Raw genomic sequence first — 20,529 nt, forward strand, 5'->3', positions numbered from 1 at the left:
TGGATCCAGTTTTACGGGAGTTAATTTAACTCGGGCCCCTACGGAGACTTAACCTACCAAGAGCTCTTGTTAAGGGTCCCCGGGACATAAACAATAAACAATATTTTTTTCACAAATCGCTCGACCAAATACGGTGGACTGATGGGACCCCCGCGTCACCCACTAAGGGTTAATCTTCTGGCACTGAACAGCTGATCGCAGATTTAGGTTCGCGAAAGGTGTTGGTGTTTTTACATATTGTTTTTCAATGTACGTTAAACGGTTTAAGCTAATACTAATTACTAAATAAAGGACAACACACGGAACAAAATAACATTTAATGTGGAACGGTGTTTGGAGTGCGGATTATGTTTTTTTTCTTTAAGTTCAAACGACGTGGGCGATCGCTGGCCGTGGCCGGTCAGCCCTAAATTTATATAGGTCCGTGTATACGTGTGCGCGTGTGTGTGTGTGTGTGAATAGGGTTTCGGGGTTGTTACCTGGTGACTGAGACCAAACGTGTGGCACGCACTGGAAGGCGATGCAACGATCGTGCGGTGTGGCTAGAATCGCCCTGGCAGCTAAATCGTTCTCTTTCACCCTCCCCCTTCACACGTCCCGCGCTACTTGGCTCACACACGCGCAACTAGAACGAACTCACTCAGGTTCCGTTGGGCAGTCTTCTTCTCTGCAGTCGACTTTCTCGAACTCCAGTGTCCCTCTCCAGGAAACCTTCTGGCCCGGTTCTGGTGGCTATATTCCTTGCCGGCTGTTAGTAAAATTTTCTGCATTACAACCTATTTTATCGCCCGCCTTTTCTGTACTCACTTCAAACTTTCTGTTTTAAGCACAAAACTTCAAATTTCGACGTTACTCCGTCCACGCTCCACGATTTCCATAATCCAATCCACGTTTTCTAATATTTTCACTCCTATTTATACCTTTTTCCCTTACTAATACATATAACTAATCCTATTCTCTTCCTTATATCCCCAGTAACGGCTCCAGCTCCCCCCGATGACACAATACACCATCGAGCCTCCCTGGACTTCCGCTAGATGGCGCGTCGCCCTCAGCCCTGGCCACCTATCGTTCAGGTGGGACTGGAACACATATGGGACTTCCCAACGCAGTACATGGTGATTGTTCAGGGGCCGATGGAAAATATATCGCAGTACTTGAGTAACAGGCAGAAAATCGACTAGAGCTGGAGAGCACTCCATTCGTTCGTTTGATTTCCGGATTTTCTTGGCGCGCACCACTCGTATTCAGTCGATAGTATCGATAGTCGTTGGGTGGACTTGCTCCCTTTTTGTGGGATTTTCTTTTTCGTGGTGGGATATCGTCTTTTCGTGCAGCGATTATTCATTGCGACAATTTTCTTTTTCAGCGCCACAAAGGGACATTGTGGCATTCTAGACTCACTTACGTTTTATTTTTAAACTTTTATTAACCTTTTAACCTTATTTTAGACACAATCAAATTAAAGGAAGCATATTAAATTTCCTAATCCTGTAGAAAATTGAATTATCAATGGGATAAAATTATGTATTTGGGACTGAGGATACTATCTAGCGAGTAATATTCAACCGAATATCAAAATCTGGGAATATGATTTCTGAGCATGGATAGGAACGATTAGCCCATTGTTGACCCGTGGTTATTAAATCTTGAAGAATTTAAGCGTAATTTAAATGAAAGATGGCGTGGTATTTTTAAAAAGTAAAGATGAAGGGATCTGTGGATCTAAGAGAAGAATTATTTTTATTATTATGAGTATTTTTTTTCCGCGGTTTAATTCAAATTGTTATTCTGTTTGAATAAAGAGGGCTTAAGTTGGCTAACTTCGTTTTTTCATTGGTATATTTACGGTATATTTTTCTACGGGTCACACCGTATGTCTTATCGTGGTCACACTGCATTTCACAAACCCCGCGGAAAATATACGAAAAAAAGGCAAAGCTAGCAATTTGCAACTCACTCAGCTCTAAAAAATGTAAAAAATGTCGGGCACATCTCAAAAATATCGCAATTTTGTTGTAGAGCCCATAGGAACCAAATCTGTCACAGATTTGGCCGGAATTGGAGAGACGCTGGGCGGACGCTTGGCTGAGGCTGGTTTTGACAAGGCGCGTATATGCTTATGTTGCGTGCTTGCGTGTGTGTGTAACAAAGACGTATTGCTAATATACCCATATATCCATTCATTGCAGGCGTACACCGTTCTAGGGCAGTACTTAGTCTTGAAGAAGGATGAGGAGCTGTTCAAGGACTGGATGAAGGATGTGTGCCATGCTAGCTCCAAGCAGGCCTTAGACTGCTACAACTGTCTCAACGATTGGTGCGATGAGTTCCTGTAATGTAGGTGGATGTATGCTAAAATGTGGAATTCAAAGGCAGAGCACAACGAGGTTCATCTTAACAGTAAACGCTGGAGCTGTCCTTGTTTAAAATCAATGCCAAATTTTTTAATTCCACAATAAATCTACGTTTAGGCATTTAATACTCATTAGGAAGCTCTTAAGAGATTTGTGTAGTAATGTAATGTGTAAAATATATACATTTCGTCTCGAAGCGCGTTTAAACATAGATTTAACATATATCAAATCGGGAGAACTATCGTAAGCACATGCCACAGCATACAACAGCATAAACCGATTAGTTAAATTTGAGCTAATTATGGATTTCTTTGCCGGCAGCCGTGCACGAGAAAATCTTCATCACGTTCATGATATGCTCGCTGTGCTATATGCTGGCCACCATAAAGCTGAATGCTATATGCTGGCCAGTCGCAGAATATCCAACAGCAGCAGTCGATCAAGTGGAAGAAGTTCTTCTTTGTGGCCTCCATACTGAGCACCATCGGTCTGCTGATCTTCTTTGCCAAACATCGCTTCTACTGTCACGATTTGGGTGAGTAAAAGTACAAGACAGAACAGGAGTTTGCTTTAGATCTTTGACTAATTTGAAACCAATCTCTACCCCCATGCAGCCTTCAGCTGGTTCGCGTTCTTTAAGTACTTGATCGCCATTGCCAATATGCTGTACCACTTCACCATCATATGGGACTTCCCATCGCAGTACATGGTGATTGTTCAGGGGCCGCTGGAAAATATATCGCAGTACTTGAGTAACAGGACGAAAATCGACTAGAGCTGGAGAGCACTCCATTCGTTCGTTTGATTTCCGGATTTTCTTGGCGCGCACCACTCGTATTCAGTCGATAGTATCGATAGTCGTTGGGTGGACTTGCTCCCTTTTTGTGGGATTTTCTTTTTCTAGGTGGGATATCGTCTTTTCGTGCAGCGATTATTCATTGCGGCAATTTTCTTTTTCAGCGCCACAATGTCCCTACATTCTAGACTCACTTACGTTTTATTTTTAAACTTTTATTAACCTTTTAACCTTATTTTAGACACAATCAAATTAAAGGAAGCATATTAAATTTCCTAATCCTGTAGAAAATTGAATTATCAATGGGATAAAATTATGTATTTGGGGCTGAGGATACTATCTAGCGAGTAATATTCAACCGAATATCAAAATCGGGGAATATGATTTCTGAGCATGGATAGGAACGATTAGCCCATTGTTGACCTGTGGTTATTAAATCTTGCAGAATTTAAGCGTAACTTAGGTGAAAGATGGCGTGGTATTTTTAAAAAGTAAAGATGAAGGGATCTGTGGATCTAAGAGAAGAATTATTTTTATTATTATGAGTATTATTTTCCGCGGTTTAATTCAAATTGTTATTCTGTTTGAATAAAGAGGGCTTAAGTTGGCTAACTTCGTTTTTTCATTGGTATATTTACGGTATATTTTTCTACGGGTCACACCGTATGTCTTATCGTGGTCACACTGCATTTCACAAACCCCGCGGAAAATATACGAAAAAAAGGCAAAGCTAGCAATTTGCAACTCACTCAGCTCTAAAAAACGTAAAAAATGTCGGGCACATCTCAGAAATACCGCAATTTTGTGGCAGAGCCCATGGGCAACAAATCTGTGACGGAATTGGCTGGAATTGGAGAGACGCTGGGCGGACGCTTGGCTGAGGCTGGTTTTGACAAGGTGCGTATCTGCTTATGTTGCGTGCTTGCGTGTGTGTGTAACAAAGACGTATTGCTAAAATACCCATATATCCATTCATTGCAGGCGTACACCGTGCTTGGGCAATACTTGGTCTTGAAGAAGGATGAGGAGCTGTTCAAGGACTGGATGAAGGGTGTGTGCCATGCTAACTCCAAGCAGGTCTTAGACTGCTACAACTGTCTCAACGATTGGTGCGAGGAGTTCCTGTAATGTATGTGGATGTATGCTAAAATGTGGAATTCAAAGGCAGAGCACAACGAGGTTCATCTTAACATTCAACGCTGGAGAGTTCCAAATTTTTTAATTCCACAATAAATCTACGTTTAGTCATTTAATACTCATTAGGAAGCTCTTAAGAGATTTGTGTAGTAATGTAATGTGTAAAATATATACATTTCGTCTCGTAGCGCGTTTAAACATAGATTTAACATATATCAAATCGGGAGAACTATCGTAAGCACATGCCACAGCATACAACAGCATAAACCGATTAGTTAAATTTGAGCTAATTATGGATTTCTTTGCCGGCAGCCGTGCACGAGAAAATCTTCATCACGTTCATGATATGCTCGCTGTGCTATATGCTGGCCACCATAAAGCTGAATGGTATATGCTGGCCAGTCGCTGAATATCCAACAGCAGCAGTCGATCAAGTGGAAGAAGTTCTTCTTTGTGGCCTCCATACTGAGCACCATCGGTCTGCTGAGCTTCTTTGCCAAACATCGCTTCTACTGTCACGATTTGGGTGAGTAAAAGTACAAGACAGAACAGGAGTTTGCTTTAGATCTTTGACTAATTTGAAACCAATCTCTACCCCCATGCAGCCTTCAGCTGGTTCGCGTTCTTTAAGTACTTGATCGCCATTGCCAATATGCTGTACCACTTCACCATCATATGGGACTTCCCATCGCAGTACATGGTGATTGTTCAGGGGCCGCTGGAAAATATATCGCAGTACTTGAGTAACAGGACGAAAATCGACTAGAGCTGGAGAGCACTCCATTCGTTCGTTTGATTTCCGGATTTTCTTGGCGCGCACCACTCGTATTCAGTCGATAGTATCGATAGTCGTTGGGTGGACTTGCTCCCTTTTTGTGGGATTTTCTTTTTCTAGGTGGGATATCGTCTTTTCGTGCAGCGATTATTCATTGCGGCAATTTTCTTTTTCAGCGCCACAATGTCCCTACATTCTAGACTCACTTACGTTTTATTTTTAAACTTTTATTAACCTTTTAACCTTATTTTAGACACAATCAAATTAAAGGAAGCATATTAAATTTCCTAATCCTGTAGAAAATTGAATTATCAATGGGATAAAATTATGTATTTGGGGCTGAGGATACTATCTAGCGAGTAATATTCAACCGAATATCAAAATCGGGGAATATGATTTCTGAGCATGGATAGGAACGATTAGCCCATTGTTGACCTGTGGTTATTAAATCTTGCAGAATTTAAGCGTAACTTAGGTGAAAGATGGCGTGGTATTTTTAAAAAGTAAAGATGAAGGGATCTGTGGATCTAAGAGAAGAATTATTTTTATTATTATGAGTATTATTTTCCGCGGTTTAATTCAAATTGTTATTCTGTTTGAATAAAGAGGGCTTAAGTTGGCTAACTTCGTTTTTTCATTGGTATATTTACGGCATATTTTGAAAACGAGACGGTATATTTCTGCGGGTCACACCGTATGTCTTATTGTGGTCACACTGCATTTCACAAACGCCGCGGAAAATATACGAAAAAAGGCAAAGCTAGCAATTTGCAACTCACTCAGCTCTAAAAAACGTAAAAAATGTCGGGCACATCTCAGAAATACCGCAATTTTGTGGCAGAGCCCATGGGCAACAAATCTGTGACGGAATTGGCTGGAATTGGAGAGACGCTGGGCGGACGCTTGGCTGAGGCTGGTTTTGACAAGGTGCGTATATGCTTATGTTGCGTGCGTGCGTGTGTGTGTAACAAAGACGTATTGCTAATATACCCATATATCCATTCATTGCAGGCGTACACCGTGCTAGGGCAGTACTTAGTCTTGAAGAAGGATGAGGAGCTGTTCAAGGACTGGATGAAGGATGTGTGCCATGCTAGCTCCAAGCAGGCCTTAGACTGCTACAACTGTCTCAACGATTGGTGCGAGGAGTTCCTGTAATGTATGTGGATGTATGCTAAAACGTGGAATTCAAAGGCAGAGCACAACGAGGTTCATCTTAACATTCAACGCTGGAGCTGTCCTTGTCTAAAATCAATGCCAAATTTTTTAATTCCACGACAAATCTACGTTTAGGCATTTAATACTAATTTGGAAGCTCTTAAGAGATTTGTTTAATAATGTAATGTGTAAAATATATACATTTCTTCTCGTAGCGCGTTTAAACATAGATTTCTTTGTGCCTGTGTTTGTGGGGGAGAGGAGGAAAGGATCTTTACCACCATGTAAAACTCCTCTTTCTTTCCATTATTGCGGGGAGGTATAGCTCAGGCATTATGTTGTAGTGTGCGCGTGTATAAGCGGCCTGTATCTGGAATTTAAAACTGTTAGATGGTCTCCGTCTCCCTATTGCGTGTTCGTGTGGGTGTGCGTTTTTGTGCGGCTCGAGCCGTGGTGTGTGCTGAAGGTGAAGGCTACAGCTACGGCTAGGGGCGGGTATATTTAGCATGAGGCTTACAATTAGAGTTCAGTACGAGACTATAAGCTACGGCCGATGTATGTATGGTATATATATATATATAGTAATGCATGTGTTCTCATGTGAGTGTGTGCACCTATCCTCAGGTGTGCATGTGTTTGTGTTCTGAGATGTGTGTTGTCCTTAAATTTATTTGATTTCTTATTGTTTCCGCTGTCGCTGCGGCGCTGCTGTCACTGCTGTTACACTACTGTTGTCTAGTCCGGCAAATCAATGCTCACGAATGGCACCACCGGCTTCAAGATATCATTCTTGGCCCCCTTCTTGTTCTTCTTGTCGTGCCGGCTGAACTCGTGCAGCTGTTCGTTGGCGGCCGCCGTGCTCGTGGACGAGGAGGCATCCAATGGCACGGACTGCCCAGCATTGCTATGCGTGTCGGCATGGTAGCTGATGTTACCGTACTCCTGGAGGAACGGCATGGCCGATAGCAGGAACTGGCTAAAGGATTTGCGTATACCGAACCACCACATGTTGCCGCCCTTGGCCGTGAAGCTGAGGATGATCAGGGCCAGGATGGAGACGAGCAGCGGCGAGAAAACCACAATGTAGGGGAACTTGAGCTCCCCGTCCAGCTTGTCGCATATGACCACCTGTGGGCCAAGGACAAATCAAGAGTTAACTTCCAGGATTTGCAATCATTAATCATTCCATTCGAAACTCACCTGAAAGCAGAGCAGGGGAAGAACAGTGCAAATGTTGCCCACAGCCGCATTGAGGGCCGCCTTCTTTTGCTGCAGTGAGACCTCTGGTGTGCGCATCATGATGCCGCAGAATATGATGTTGTACAGCACACTGACCAGGCTCAGGCAGATGACAATCCACATGGGCACGAACACCACATCCCAGTTCCAGTAAACGAACCGATCCAGCTTCAGTGGCAGCGAGACGAACTGCAGCGCATTGACGGCCAAAAAGAGCTCCAGCTCGAAGGAGCGATCATGCTTGACGGCCCACACACAGGCCCCCACACTGACTACCGAGCCGAAGATCAGCGGGATGAACACAAGCACCCAGAGGTGGCGATCCGAGGTCAGTTTGTCGCACGCTAAGAGCTCAAACATCAGCAGTATGAGATGCAGGGCCAAGGAGATGAGCATCGCCTTGAACTGCGTGTAGGCATCGCCTTCCAAGCGGTAGTGGGGATAGCGGCACCACACAATCGCACCAACGATGGCTCCCAGTATGGCTGTGCACTTCCATATCCACAGTGGCGTAAAGATGGCCCAATAAGGCCAATCTACCGGAAAACGGTGGGGATGGGTTAGGAATGGGCGGGCACTGGGAATTGGGTAGCTTACCAATGTAGTTATCTAGACGCAAGGCATATAGGGTCACAAAGGTAAAGAGGCTGCAGTGAACAATGAATTTGCTGCAAGAAGCCACAAAGAAAAGTCGTTAGGATTACCAAATACTCAGGGGATCTGCGTTACGTACCAAGGATTGAAGTCGCGAAAGAGCGATTCCAGATTCATCTTGGAGGGCTATTTTGCCATGAGAGCTGCTTACTGTGAGATCGCGCTGTGCCCGACACTAGTTGCACATTGTCGTGTGTCCTCCTTCTCGATGCCGACGATACGATGCCTTCGCCTTGGTCTTTGTTGTTGCTTCTTGCTCTTGCAGTACTCACTGCTGCGCACAGATGCACGCACACTCACGCACGCGCTGCGATGGGGGCCAAAAAGATTTCGCTGCCAGGTGCTGCTCTACTCTTGCTTCTGTTGCTTCTGTTGCTTATGCTGCTGCTGCTGCGCTGCGCTACTATCCCGTCTTGCTTTTTCTTTTGTTATTTACAAACGCCTGGTATACTTTTCGTATTGTGCAGCAGTGTGACCGCGGATTTATCGATAAGCTACCGTCCGACCCTCAGAAATATACCGAAACATACCGCCTCATTTTCAAAATATACCGTAAATATACTGACGAACTCAAGTTATATTTTACATATTCCTCGTTTTTGATATTCCGTCGAATATTACTAGCTATATAGAACATTTAGCCATGCCATCATAATTTTATACGATTGATGAATCAATTTTCTATTTAACTGGTGTATTCTTAATACTTGATTTTATTGGATTTCTCTATAACGTTAAAATTGACAAAATATACCATTATATAGCGCTAAACGATATCGGTGTGCATCTGTCGATATCCGGCCTGTTGCTATTTTACTTATTTTAAGCTAGATTTGGCTTATTTTAAAATCAAATAGCTTAAAAAATAATTGAAATGCTTAAAGCTTAAAATCTAGCTTATTTCAAATTTCATTTAGCTTTTTTTTATTTTTAGCTTGTTATAGCTTCTTTTTTCTTCAATCTACTTGTGACGCTCCATTGATTTTGCTGAAATCAAATGACCAAATTGTAGCTGTCCAAATAACATACAAATGAAGAAAAGCTCAGCTTCAAGTTAATGTTAGCCTTTTTCCCGCCACATTTTGCCCCTGAATGGACCAACACTGTTAGCATGACAGCCGACAAGGAACAGAAAGTGGAAGACGCGTTTACCATCCAGGAATCAGATTGCTGTGGTAATGGCTGTACAAACTGCATATTGGACAACAAACCTAAGCCCAGCCAGCGAGCGCTGCTAGCCGGAAAGCGAAACATTATTCTCAAGTACACCAGGTTCCGGCTGTTGCAGAGGGACAGCCACAAGGGCGATGACCAAGTGCTGTTCCTACACTTTGCCGCGGATAGCGACGAAAAGGATGACTGCGTGCTGGATATTCCACCTGGACACCACGTAATGCTACGCATTGGCTCCCTGCAGCGCCCCTATTCCCCGTACTGGACGGACTTTGCCAGTAAAGAGTTCAAAATTCTGGTGAAGCTGCAGCCCGATGGTCCCATGTCAAAGAACCTGGCTGCCATGCAACTCAACGACAGGCTGGAGTTTCGTGGACCCATTGGCAACTATCGGCACGATCCAGCCGTGACCAAGTGTATTTTCATTCTTGCCCAGGGCGTGGCCATCGCCCCAACGCTGCCATTGGTCGGCCAAGTGCTGGAGAACGAGGACGACATGAGTCGCATTTGGCATCTGGTATGCTCCCACGATCTGCAGCATGTATACTTTCGTGACCAGCTCCTGGAGTTTGCCAAATACTGGAATTATCGCAGCTGCCTGTACGTGCCCCATCAGCAATGTGGCTCTGCTGCCTGTCTGGGCGCAGGACACTGTATCCAGGAGTGCGACGAGCTGCGCAGGAGCCTCCGATACAAGGAGAGGGTGTGCCTGCACCGACTGGATGCTTCCGAGCTAGAGAGCCATGCCAATCCCGCCATCCGAGAATTGCGAGTCCTTATCATAGCCGGCGATTCAGGCTTCCAGCGGGCCATGGGCGAAGCGGCTGCCAGGGCCCTTGCCGTGGCACAGGAGAATGTTTATTTGTTGTAAACACCAAAGATTAAGGATAACGAAATGCATGGTTATACGAGGATTAAACGGCTTTACAATTGGGTCTTCGGCCAGGCGGCCAGCGCGTCGATCAGCGTGCCATCAGCGGTTTTATCCTTCGACTGTGGCGGCACTTGTGGCACCTGCGGCATCATGTTGGCGTACTTGGCCAGATATGGCGTGAGCAGTTCCATTGGCAGAGGGAACACAATCGTGGAGTTCTTTTCGGCAGAGATGCTGCTCAGCGTTTGCAGATAGCGCAGCTGCAAGAGAAGGAGGATCAGAACATAAGTCAACATATCCGCGGATATGCGGGACTTACCTGTAGGGCTGAGGGGCTGGAGGAGATGACATCGGATGCTTCCTTGAGAGCCTGAGCCGACTTCTTCTCACCCTCAGCGGCAATCACCTTGGCGCGGGCATCGCGGGCCGCCTCCGCCTCGGCGGCCATGGCACGCTGCATGGACACGGGCAGAGAGACGTCCTTGCTGCGTGGGACAAGAGGATTCGAATGAAAAAGAGTACTTAGAAATAATGACAGTACTTACATCTCCACACGCTCCACCATAACGCCCCATGGCTCGGTGGCCTCGTCCAGTGTGGACTGCATGGTGTGGGCGAGGATTTCACGCTCAGTGAGCAGCTCGGAAAGATTTCGAGTGCCCACGATGTTGCGCAACGTGGTGGCGGCCAGCAGGCGAGTGGAGGTGCTATAGTCCTCGACCTGGATTACCGCATAGAGGGGATCGCTGATGCGATAGTAGACGACCGCATCCACCGTGACCGTCACAGAGTCCTTTGTCAGCATCTCCTGCTGGGGCACATTGAAGGTCACGGTTCTCAGATCCACCCTGCGGTACTCGTCGATGCACGGCAGGATGAAGAACATGCCCGGACCCCGGGCGCCGCCACTGAGGCGACCCAGGCGGAAGATAATGGCGCGCTGGTACTCCGCAACAACCTTGAAACAGATGAATATCGAAATGGGGGACGTGATAATGAAGACAAGAACCGAGAGAATCGTCACCACCCATTCCATGCAGCCCCTCGGCTCATTCTCCGCTGCAATGGGAACAGAACAGAACAGAGCAGAACAGAATGAGAGATTACCCAGCAGCCACGACCAAGAGCTACTATCATGATGACTAATCGTTGATGGATGTATGTGGGGTATGGGTCTCTATGTGGATGTGTTTTGCCCAGATAAGGTACACGCCCCTAATCGTATTTCCTTGGCACTTCAGTTTCGCAATCTCTCCTCTACACTCGAAACAAATTGCAATCTTGGCTTCTCTAGCAACTGCAGCCGAAAGGAATGTAAGCTGCAAAGCATTGAGCTTAAGTGAACCCGGAAAGACCACTTTACAGAGGGATCGGCAACCCTGGATGGGAAGGATTGTAAAACCTGATCTACAGATGGAGAAAGAAGTTCCATTCTTCCATATCTTCCCAAAGAAGGCCACTCGGGACTTTGTAGCTGTGGTAATGGATAACTCAGAGATCTTACAATTGACGTCTTCTATTCCTTTTGGGAGCTTCTTTTCACCACCAGATGAACGGATCTTCCATGCCACAGCGGTCTTGCTTCAAATGGGTTGTATTCCTAGGTATTCTCAGACAGATGGTCATTGCTGAGTGGATTATGCGGTTTAGCATTCTCAAAGTTATCAGGCTGTAGATCTGATTCTTAGCATACCCGGAAAGCGCACAACCATAAATCTGAAGACCATATCCTGTTTTTAAAATGTGTTAAAGACAAAGCTCCGACACAGAAACGATCTCAACAAATATAGAGAAGCAAAAAGGAAGAGGGGAACGGAAGTCCATTGAAAGTATGATTTTTTGATAAGGTATATATCTTATTATAGTGTCAGAACCCCTATCTGCATATCTGCTGACATATTTATCCAATACAAGTTATTTGGGTGTTTTATTTACTGAATGGTATATAAAATGTTCTATTGATAAACATTTTCCCGACTGTTGATTAACCATTGATTAAATGCCCATATTCCTATCCTTCAGAGTGACTGCAAAAATCAGCCACAACAACCACTCCCAATCTCTCGTTTATAAGTATTTTTGAACGCAATCTAATCTAAACTTCGATATCAGTGAAATGGGATTGAATATGGCATTTTCGGTTTTTGATCGATGAAAGAGTTGATGGAATGGCATGGATTGATCAGTAGAGCGCTTGTTTTCTTACATGTCTTGAAGCCGCGATACTGTTGCGTCACAGCGGAACGCTTCCGCGGTGGCGAGTGGTCGTTCAGGCCCACCTGCGGTGGTGCTCCAGGACCCATGTTGATCATGTAGGCGGTAGAACTGCTCGGTCCCGAGTTGCGCATATCCTCGTAGTTGGCATACACGGGGGAGTCGGCCTCCTGATGTTGCTGCTGCTGCTGGTGCTGCTGCTGTTGCTCCATGGCCCTGTGTGTCTGATCTGTGATCCACCCCGGTCAGCGAGCCAATTGAAACTGTCGCCAACAAAATAAAATCGAACCCCATTCGGGGCATTACATTGATAAGGGCCTCGAGTCGAGACTCGGTTAATCACGAACCGAGCGGCGGCACTCTGTCCAGTGCCCACACCACCAGATACTCGTATCTCTTAACTCCCGATTTGCGCTGCGATTGAAGAGAGGCGTGCCCCAAAGCTCGGTGGGGCAGCACCCAGGGGAACACCAGAACACCATTTAACAGGCTGTGTGAATCGCATGCCATTCTCGGATGAATCATCGATGAATATAAACCCAGTAGCAGCCCGGAAATTGTCGAGCATGGCTTTAAAATCAATTGCGTTGCGAATGATCTTCTATTCGGAGCTATCCTCCCACATAAGTGTTCCTCTTCTAAATCTAAATATTCTAAATCACGACATTGCTTCGACAACCCGCTCAAAATGTGAAAAGGAAATGCTCGAGAATGCAAAACTAAAATATACCTAGTATCGCGACCGCACCTTGGGACTGAGAATGCAAAAACGAAATACACAGACTAAAAATATTCATGATATCAGAGTTCGAAGACACCGGTGTTGATCCCGCCCTCAGTCCCTCCGATGGTGAAAGAAAGCTCCCAAAAGGAGAAGAAGATAAGACTCTCATAAGACCTCCTCCTTGTACACAAAAAGTCCACTCTCATGACGATATAAGATCGGTATTTGTTTCGCCCTTTATTCTACATATAAATACAGAAAAGTTTTGATTATTTGTACAAAAAGCGCCTTGGCTTGTATCTAATATAATTCATATTTTATACAAAAAAAAAAACAACAGATGGACTAAGAACACCTCAAAGAACAATAACCTCCTCGGATTCCCCGCCATCTCTCTACACCACTCTGATCCAGTGATCCTACACTTTTATCGGATGCTACAGCAAATAGCCCACGATGTCATCGTCATCGTTGCGATCTGTGAGCGGCTGCCGCTGGCGCTGCTGTCTTTTGAGCTCGCAGCGATGCAGTGCCTCCAGATAGGGCTGCAGCACCGACATTGAGCGTCACTGATGGTGCTGGTGCTGGTGGCGATGCAGGGGCGTGGCCGGTGCCGGCGGATGGGGATGCATATTGTGCTGCTGCTGTTGCTGGTGGCTGCCATGCGAGTGGGAGTTGAGAAACGGCGTGAGCAGCTCCATGGGCAGCGGGAAGATAATGGTCGAGTTCTTCTCCGTGGAGATGCTGCTGAGGGTCTGCAAGTAGCGCAGCTGCAGGAACAAGAAGGATCAGCACTCGAAGGACGATGGAACTGCCAAAAGACTCACCTGCAGGGCCGACGGGCTGGCCGAGATGATCTCGGAGGCCTCGCGGAGGGCACGCGACGACTTCATCTCGCCCTCGGCGGCAATCACCTTGGCCCGGGCCTCCCTAGCCGCCTCCGCCTCGGCGGCCATGGCACGCTGCAGTGCCGTGGGCAGGGAGACGTCCTTGCTGGAGATAGAGGTAAGGGATTAAGGCTATACTTTCTGCTCGATGTGGACACACTTACATTTCCACACGCTCCACCTTCACGCCCCAAGGATCGGTGGCCTCGTCCAGGGACATCTGCATGGTGTCGGAGATGGTCTTGCGCTCAGTAAGCAGCTCGGAGAGATTTCGGGTGCCGAGAACATTGCGCAATGTGGTGGCTGCCAGGAGGCTGGTCGAGTGGCTGTAGTTGTACACCTGGATGACGGCCTTCAGCGGATCACTGATGCGATAGTAGACCACGGCATCCACAGTAACCGTCACCGAGTCCTTGGAGAGCACCTCCTGCGGCGGCACATCGAACGAGACGGTGCGCAGATCCACCGGATAGTAGTCGTCGACACAGGGCAGGACAAAGAAGACACCCGGACCACGGGCCCCACCGCTGCGGAGGCGACCCATGCGAAAGATTACAGCGCGCTCGTACTCGGACACCACCTTGAAGCAGATGAACACGGAGATGGGGAAGGTCAGGATCATAATCAGCACGGAAATAGCCGTCGCTAGTATCTCCACGCAGCCCATGTCATCATTTTCAGCTGCAAAAGATACAGAGAGAGATTTGGGATAAGATTCTTTGGAGATTTTAATATGCGATGCTCTTAAGTCTAGTTTTTACTATTGAAGGGGATAGCCGGGATAGAGGGAAGAGACCTCTGTGATCTAAGACCGAAATAGAATGAAGAACGGCTCGTACGAGTACACAGTGTAGAGCTTGTTAGAGCTTTGTTGGAGCTTCATAAGAGAAAGATCTTTTCCTCCAGCAATAGAAAAATTTTCAGATTACCAAGCACAGATTAAAGAACACATCATACCGCATGTAAGGGACAAGGAAAAACGGAAACGAAGTCTGAAGAAAAAAATGAGAGCATAAACTGTTCGTAGATACTGTTCGTTAGGCTAATATTTTTCCGGTTTCAACTACAATTTTCTCCCTCTTCTATGATCCTCTCTAAGGGAGTCTCTCGACAAGCACTCTTTCACCATTAACACGAGTGCTGCAACAGAAAAGGCAGAAGACAAGAATAACGGACAACCAAGTAACGGCGACAAGGCTGGCACACAGCCCCTCTGCTGGGGGTTCAACTACAGCTAAATTATGAAATTAAACTGAGAATAACTCTAAAATCCGATCCATACATACAAAAAGGGATCGGTGTAAGGGTTTCTTTATTTCTTTATTTTTTTCTAGTAAATTTCTGTTTCCAAACGCATTATGATATTTCAATTACCCTACACACCATCATACAATACATATTCCATGGCATGTCTCTGTGTTTTGGAGGCAATTAATGTGTACAAATTGCTTTTGATCTAGTAAAAAATCCCATAAATTCCATAAATATCCAGGGAACAGCAGAGCAGGAGCCGAGCATTTCTTATGCTCGACTAACTACATAAGTAGAACATTTGCTTTATTGCCAAATACGAGTACCAGTACGGGTACGAGTATATACATACCATACAGGCGAGTTTTCGAGTGCTACATACATCTAATATATGGTACACAAAACACGTTCATGAATATGATATCCAAAATGGTTTTATTTTTGTTGTTTTTGTGTTGTGTTGTGTTGTGTTTCTTCACCTATCGAGCCGAGTAATACACGTTCTCGAGAGAACTATTTATGCCCAATGGGCAAGGAATGTTTACGCCCAAAGGCCCCGGCGGGTGTTGAGTATTTCTTTCCTTTTGTTTAGATTATATGTTTCGACAGTACGATTTATATCACGGATACACGGATCGGTGTTCATATGCCTCAATCGTGGCCTGGGGGTGGGGGGGGTGGTCTGATGGGGGATATTTTTTATTTATTTTCATATGTCGGCGCAGAGTTTATATTGCATACTTCATTGGTGGTCCGATCGGTACAGTTCAATGCTCAGATACAGACACACATACAGATACAATGTACTGGTTCTGAAATGATTCGGATTCATTTAATAAGAAATCGTCTCACCTCGTGCCTTGATTATGATTTTCAATCGCATTAATTTCCCATTTTCTTGAATTATGGATTTTTGCCGGTGGGGGGAATGGGGGAGGGCATAGTCTACAGATCTGTGAGGTCATGTGTGCGCGCTATTTGTATCTGGCAGTCAATGTGCGTATATTTTTATGAGCTAAACAAAATGCGGCAAGCGAATCTGTGCCTGGAAATCCGGTCCACAAATCGAAGGAACTATGCAATAAAATATAATGGAAATTTATAATTATAGAGTGATAAGATATGGAATTCTTTCAATTCTTTCAATCTCTTGATGATCCTTGAGTCTGTTCGATTATACATTCTTTATGGCAGCCATTCCCATGGTAAATAATCGTATAGTTCCTTTAGAATCTTTTCGAGATCCAATATGTGAGCAAAATGGGACTTTGTATAAAAGAATCTGGCATTTTTATGGGTACAACCTTTGGGTTCCTTTTCAACGAAATATTGTAAACTTTCTTCGAAAGAGCTAGCATAAAAACATATCCATCTCTTATCTGTCGCGTTTCCATCAAATTTCAACTCCTTTCTTCCCATATCTTACACGTTTTGAGTCCCTGATAGGGCAACGATGCGGAAGGTGGTATATGCACCGTATGCTGATGCTGCGGCTGCGGTGTCAGCGGAAAGGTCTCCGTCGATGAGGAGGCCTGCACTTGGCCCGATCCCGGCGAGCCGACATGAAGACGCGAGCGATGTTGATGCGGCGAGGCAGGATGCATTTCTGGACACCGACAAATTATCGAACGACCAGAGAAATAGAGCAGGAACCACAAGAACTTGGAAATGAAACGGAAACTGATCGATGAGAACTGCACGCGTCCAGCGCACGTTTTCAAGTGAATGCGGAGGCGGCAAAAATCCACCAAACAAACAAAACACAAAACCTCCTACAATACAAAAGCTCAACGTATCGGCGATAGAACGACTAGAAAGATACCCCCGGTATGGGTATACTTATATGTATGTATATTTGGGCTATAATTAGGGATAATTTCCCTCAGATGGGGAGGATTATTAAAAAATACCTGCAAATAAAAAACCAGGCCCCATCATTATTATGTTCTTTCTTACTATATCTGATAATATTGCCCCTGGAAACTAGTTTTTAATATTTCATAATTAATCATTAATATTAAAACAAATAATACAAATATTTAAGCTAAATGAATTTAAACTGAAAATTAGATTATTAACATACATATAAATATTGTTACATATAATCAATGAATGTATGTATGAATTTATACCAAAGAAAAGGGGGGTATACCCCTAGAATCTAAAAGATAATTGGTATCAAAAACCATCCTAAACAGACATACAAGCAGCAGCAGTAGATCGTAGAACCGACAGCAGTTGCTGGACTTATTTCACACATTCACATAATATGTATGCCCGCCGACCGATTCCCGATTCCCGATTCCCGATGCCCGATCCGACGGGATGGTTCGTTCTTTTTGTTTAAATTATTCGAAACAGGGCACTAGAGATGGAGATAATTTATACACCACTTCAATCACAGCATTCACAGAAGCTAAAGCTAAATGCCTTTTGTTCTGAAATTGATATACATAGAACACCACATAGACAAGTATGTATTTATGTATGTATAGCCAGAGGTATGTATAGCCGTGGTGGTGGCAGGCTCTGAGCTATGGAGACGCCCTGTCTTTCACATTTGTCTAAATCATCAACAGGGGCACAGGTCAGCCCAAGTGGTACAACAAAATAATTTCCACACACACAAAACTCTCCGTGTAATGCTCTCTAAGCTGGAACACAAATCACCATGGGGATCAGTTTCTGGGGGACTCCTCCTTTACAATATCTAGACACAAATGAGTTATGGTTACAACGAATGCTCCGCTGTACGTTTTGTATTCTTTAAATGCAAAGAAAATACTTATAATATGGTTATGTTAAGACAATGTGGTTGTATTTACCATTCCATCATGTTCCATTTATCTTTTACTGATCTTATAGTGAAGATTCTCATTCGGGGAACAACGGAATGCTATAGTTTCGATAGAAGTGTGTGTTTTTATAACAAAAACAGACGATCACTGGAATTACCGGTGAAATATTCATTAAATTTATGATATATCCATGGATTATGGCACTTTGATTTGACTGCAATATACTCGTACTTTATTGTAATTGTTACATTAAACAACAATAAAAAATGTACATAATTATGTTATATATAAATATGCAAAAGATTTACTTCTTTGAGGCTAAGTTGCATCTGCGGATGGTTTCGGGCTGCAATGAGAGGCGTAAAGTAAATGCAAGACCATCCTGTATAGCACACTATAAGATATTTTTTTGTGGGTAAAGGTGAGTCTCTGCGTTGTGACTGGGGGAATATCAGTTTATAGGTAGTATTGTATATAGGTATGTATATAGCTGATTCGTAAGGCACATTACGGTCTATATAGATCTACGAATGAATGATTGCTAATTGCGCTTGATGATGGTTGATGGGGGAGGTTGATACAATTTGGTCGCAGCTATACTATTCATAGATTGATTGGTTGATTGCTGTATACAAGTAGTTATATAAAGGTATATATATATGTGTGTGTGTGTGTTGGTTATCATATGCTGATTTGTAACAAATGCTTCATTCTTCGCATAAAATCCAAATGCCTCTTACAATTATAATGCTTATATATAACAAATTTTGCATTCAAAATCAGTTTGCTTACAAAAATTCAATTTTGGCCGCTGCGAAATTTGTCCACCTTACAATTTTTTAGCCACTTTAGCCACAATTTATGATCTACTAATTTTTTGTTTCTTCGTTCTTCGTTTTTTTTTAATTGACTGAGCAATATCCTATTTATTTTTATACCCGGTACTCCAAGACTTTAGGTATATATTTTTTTGTGATTGCGTTTGTGTGCATCATCTCACTCTCTGGTGGAGATCTCTCTCTTGCCTCCTGCATTGCATGCAAACATCGAAACATTCTGAGAACTTAAACAACTAATAATCTTAGCACTCCCATCGATTGGTTAACAAATTCTTTGCTGTATGTAGGAGGAGTATGTGGTGGTAGTGGTGGAGTAGGTGGAGCACGCTGACCACTGGCCACTCTTTCCCGCTGGCGCCTGGCGCCTTCGTCAGTCGTTATACATGCCATCAACCAGGAAATCCATGCGCCTGTAGTGCCTCGTACTCCACATCTCGCGGAAGCGGCGATACATAATGGTAACCACACCAATGGCCAGCGGCACCGTCAGCAGCACCGTCACAATGGGCACTATGTAATCGTTGCCTTCGCGATCCGCCAGGTTTCCAGTTAACTCTTGGACCATCGGTGCCACCGGCTCGGACAATGTGGATGCCGGCACGGGCAGGGGCTCCGAAGAGGCAGCTAAGGAAGGAGCCGCCGGCGACTTTACCTTATCCTCTTGTTCCTTCTCCCATTCGCTATGCGTATCCATGCTGTACACAACGGGTGGCTTTGTGGGACGCGGCGTTGTCGTCGTCGTGGTGGTTGTAGTGGTCGTCGTTGTGGTGGTGCTGGTTGTTGTGGTTGTGGTAGTCGATGGAGTAGTGGAGGTGCTGCTAGAGCTCCTGCTGCTGCTGGTGCCGCTGCTAGTCGTGCTGGTCGTAGAGTTGTTGGCCTTTTTTTTCACATCACTTATGGAGATGCCTTCAGCCACAATGGTGCCAGTGGATGGCTTTACTGTTGCTGCCGCCGCCGCTGCTGCTGGCTTTGTGACTGTTTCATTGTTGGCTGCAGAAGCTGCGCTTGTAGGTACCGCCGTCGCAGTGGTGGGCTTCAGCTGCACCGGGTCCGTCCTCTTCCTGTTCTTGGCCGTGTTGTCCGGCGGAATGGTGCTCGTCTTGTTCATATCCTTTTCGTGCTCTTTGGCCAGTTCCGTGGAGTTGGTTGACTTGACCTGTGTCTTCTCAATGATGTGCACTTGACCAGGGACCGCAGTGTGTGCTGTGGCTGTGGCATTCACCACATTCACCAGCGGCGCTGCCGTGGAACTGTTGCTCTGAGATGGCTGCGGATTGGCAGCAACGTTGGCCACAGCGGCATTCTGCTCTCCAGCAGCGAGCAGCAGCAGGCTTGAGCCGCACAGCAGCCAAAGCAGCGGAAGCACGTTCATTTTCTGGCCAGGACCCTTGTGGAATTCCAAAAATTTTGTCCAAAAACCAACGCAATCGTCTAAAATTTGTCCAGTGCGACCATATATCGTCGGACCCTCAGAAATATACCGGAATATACCGTCTCATTTAAAAAATATACCGTAAATATACTAACGACACATACATATTCCCCGTTCTTGATATTCCGTGGAATATTACTAGCCATATAGCACATTTAGCCATGCCCACATAATTTTATACGATTATTGAATCAATTTTCTACTTGACTGGCCTATTCTAA

General features: G+C 44.8%; 8 protein-coding genes and 2 pseudogenes across 10 annotated transcripts; 6 read left to right on the plus strand and 4 right to left on the minus strand.

Annotated features, from left to right (window-relative positions):
- The first annotated feature begins 1,012 nt into the window (after positions 1–1,012).
- LOC108161295 (barrier-to-autointegration factor-like) lies at positions 1,013–2,551 on the plus strand. Of its 2 annotated transcripts, none has more exons than XM_033394080.1 (2): positions 1,013–1,118; positions 2,193–2,551. In XM_033394080.1, the coding sequence occupies exons 1-2, from the start codon at positions 1,038–1,040 to the stop codon at positions 2,337–2,339; spliced, it is 228 nt and encodes a 75-aa protein (XP_033249971.1). In that variant the 5' UTR covers positions 1,013–1,037; the 3' UTR covers positions 2,340–2,551. The 2 variants fall into 2 exon arrangements, with proteins under 2 accessions (XP_033249971.1, XP_017151005.1); XM_017295516.2 differs by lacking the exon at positions 1,013–1,118 and adding an exon at positions 1,896–2,108.
- Positions 2,552–2,558: 7 nt separating this feature from the next.
- LOC117189082 lies at positions 2,559–3,322 on the plus strand (annotated as a pseudogene).
- Positions 3,323–3,839: 517 nt separating this feature from the next.
- LOC117189089 (barrier-to-autointegration factor-like) lies at positions 3,840–6,437 on the plus strand. Of its 2 annotated transcripts, XR_004473151.1 has the most exons (3): positions 3,840–4,050; positions 4,135–4,344; positions 6,287–6,437. XR_004473151.1 is itself a non-coding variant. In XM_033394070.1 (2 exons), exons 1-2 carry the CDS (start codon positions 3,925–3,927, stop codon positions 4,279–4,281), a joined length of 273 nt encoding a protein of 90 aa, XP_033249961.1. In that variant the 5' UTR covers positions 3,840–3,924; the 3' UTR covers positions 4,282–4,406. The 2 variants fall into 2 exon arrangements, 1 of the variants encoding a protein (XP_033249961.1); XM_033394070.1 differs by lacking the exon at positions 6,287–6,437 and having other exon boundaries at positions 4,135–4,406.
- LOC108161274 lies at positions 4,436–5,460 on the plus strand (annotated as a pseudogene).
- Positions 5,769–6,437, plus strand: LOC108161285 (barrier-to-autointegration factor-like). The gene is made up of 2 exons (XM_017295506.2): positions 5,769–5,992; positions 6,077–6,437. Exons 1-2 carry the CDS (start codon positions 5,867–5,869, stop codon positions 6,221–6,223), a joined length of 273 nt encoding a protein of 90 aa, XP_017150995.1. The 5' UTR covers positions 5,769–5,866; the 3' UTR covers positions 6,224–6,437.
- Positions 6,370–8,607, minus strand: LOC108161263 (transmembrane protein 185B). Its single transcript, XM_017295486.2, has 4 exons — positions 8,196–8,607; positions 8,060–8,130; positions 7,424–7,998; positions 6,370–7,351 (listed from the first exon to the last, which is right to left on the minus strand). The coding sequence occupies exons 1-4, from the start codon at positions 8,231–8,233 to the stop codon at positions 6,959–6,961; spliced, it is 1,077 nt and encodes a 358-aa protein (XP_017150975.1). The 5' UTR covers positions 8,234–8,607; the 3' UTR covers positions 6,370–6,958.
- Positions 8,608–9,062: 455 nt separating this feature from the next.
- Positions 9,063–10,183, plus strand: LOC108164835 (NADH-cytochrome b5 reductase-like). Its single transcript, XM_017300759.2, has one exon. The coding sequence runs from the start codon at positions 9,174–9,176 to the stop codon at positions 10,158–10,160; it is 987 nt and encodes a 328-aa protein (XP_017156248.1). The 5' UTR covers positions 9,063–9,173; the 3' UTR covers positions 10,161–10,183.
- Positions 10,084–12,645, minus strand: LOC108164833 (band 7 protein AGAP004871). Its single transcript, XM_017300755.2, has 4 exons — positions 12,370–12,645; positions 10,709–11,222; positions 10,483–10,648; positions 10,084–10,423 (listed from the first exon to the last, which is right to left on the minus strand). Exons 1-4 carry the CDS (start codon positions 12,587–12,589, stop codon positions 10,214–10,216), a joined length of 1,110 nt encoding a protein of 369 aa, XP_017156244.1. The 5' UTR covers positions 12,590–12,645; the 3' UTR covers positions 10,084–10,213.
- Positions 12,646–13,296: 651 nt separating this feature from the next.
- LOC108164834 (band 7 protein AGAP004871) lies at positions 13,297–16,964 on the minus strand. The gene is made up of 4 exons (XM_017300757.2): positions 16,666–16,964; positions 14,153–14,669; positions 13,929–14,094; positions 13,297–13,871 (listed from the first exon to the last, which is right to left on the minus strand). The coding sequence occupies exons 1-4, from the start codon at positions 16,841–16,843 to the stop codon at positions 13,668–13,670; spliced, it is 1,065 nt and encodes a 354-aa protein (XP_017156246.1). The 5' UTR covers positions 16,844–16,964; the 3' UTR covers positions 13,297–13,667.
- A 1,282-nt stretch (positions 16,965–18,246) lies between these two features.
- Positions 18,247–20,329, minus strand: LOC108164747 (cell wall protein DAN4). Its single transcript, XM_017300644.2, has one exon. The coding sequence runs from the start codon at positions 20,246–20,248 to the stop codon at positions 19,247–19,249; it is 1,002 nt and encodes a 333-aa protein (XP_017156133.1). The 5' UTR covers positions 20,249–20,329; the 3' UTR covers positions 18,247–19,246.
- Between the last annotated feature and the right edge of the window lie 200 nt (positions 20,330–20,529).

Source organism: Drosophila miranda, chromosome XL (assembly GCF_003369915.1).
Source record: "Drosophila miranda strain MSH22 chromosome XL, D.miranda_PacBio2.1, whole genome shotgun sequence".
Lineage (NCBI taxonomy): Eukaryota > Metazoa > Arthropoda > Insecta > Diptera > Drosophilidae > Drosophila > Drosophila miranda.

Excerpts from the sequence above, each read along its gene's own strand:
- LOC108164833 (XM_017300755.2), bottom strand. The coding sequence starts at position 12,589 with ATGGAGCAACAGCAGCAGCACCAGCAGCAGCAGCAACATCAGGAGGCC. Across the intron at positions 10,649-10,708 it reads ATGGTGGAGCGTGTGGAGAT|CAAGGACGTCTCTCTGCCCG; the intron begins GTAAGTACTGTC and ends TGTCCCACGCAG. Across the intron at positions 10,424-10,482 it reads CCAGCCCCTCAGCCCTACAG|CTGCGCTATCTGCAAACGCT; the intron begins GTAAGTCCCGCA and ends CTTCTCTTGCAG.
- LOC108161263 (XM_017295486.2), bottom strand. The coding sequence starts at position 8,233 with ATGAATCTGGAATCGCTCTTTCGCGACTTCAATCCTTG. Across the intron at positions 8,131-8,195 it reads TTTCGCGACTTCAATCCTTG|CAAATTCATTGTTCACTGCA; the intron begins GTACGTAACGCA and ends GGCTTCTTGCAG. Across the intron at positions 7,352-7,423 it reads TTCCCCTGCTCTGCTTTCAG|GTGGTCATATGCGACAAGCT; the intron begins GTGAGTTTCGAA and ends CTTGGCCCACAG.
- LOC108164747 (XM_017300644.2), bottom strand. The coding sequence starts at position 20,248 with ATGAACGTGCTTCCGCTGCTTTGGCTGCTGTGCGGCTCAAGCCTGCTG.
- LOC108164834 (XM_017300757.2), bottom strand. The coding sequence starts at position 16,843 with ATGCATCCTGCCTCGCCGCATCAACATCGCTCGCGTCTTCATGTCGGC. Across the intron at positions 14,095-14,152 it reads AAGGTGGAGCGTGTGGAAAT|CAAGGACGTCTCCCTGCCCA; the intron begins GTAAGTGTGTCC and ends CTCTATCTCCAG. Across the intron at positions 13,872-13,928 it reads CCAGCCCGTCGGCCCTGCAG|CTGCGCTACTTGCAGACCCT; the intron begins GTGAGTCTTTTG and ends TTGTTCCTGCAG.
- LOC117189089 (XM_033394070.1), top strand. The coding sequence starts at position 3,925 with ATGTCGGGCACATCTCAGAAATACCGCAATTTTGTGGCAGAGCCCATG. Across the intron at positions 4,051-4,134 it reads CTGAGGCTGGTTTTGACAAG|GCGTACACCGTGCTTGGGCA; the intron begins GTGCGTATCTGC and ends CATTCATTGCAG.
- LOC108161295 (XM_017295516.2), top strand. The coding sequence starts at position 1,983 with ATGTCGGGCACATCTCAAAAATATCGCAATTTTGTTGTAGAGCCCATA. Across the intron at positions 2,109-2,192 it reads CTGAGGCTGGTTTTGACAAG|GCGTACACCGTTCTAGGGCA; the intron begins GCGCGTATATGC and ends CATTCATTGCAG.
- LOC108161285 (XM_017295506.2), top strand. The coding sequence starts at position 5,867 with ATGTCGGGCACATCTCAGAAATACCGCAATTTTGTGGCAGAGCCCATG. Across the intron at positions 5,993-6,076 it reads CTGAGGCTGGTTTTGACAAG|GCGTACACCGTGCTAGGGCA; the intron begins GTGCGTATATGC and ends CATTCATTGCAG.
- LOC108164835 (XM_017300759.2), top strand. The coding sequence starts at position 9,174 with ATGTTAGCCTTTTTCCCGCCACATTTTGCCCCTGAATGGACCAACACT.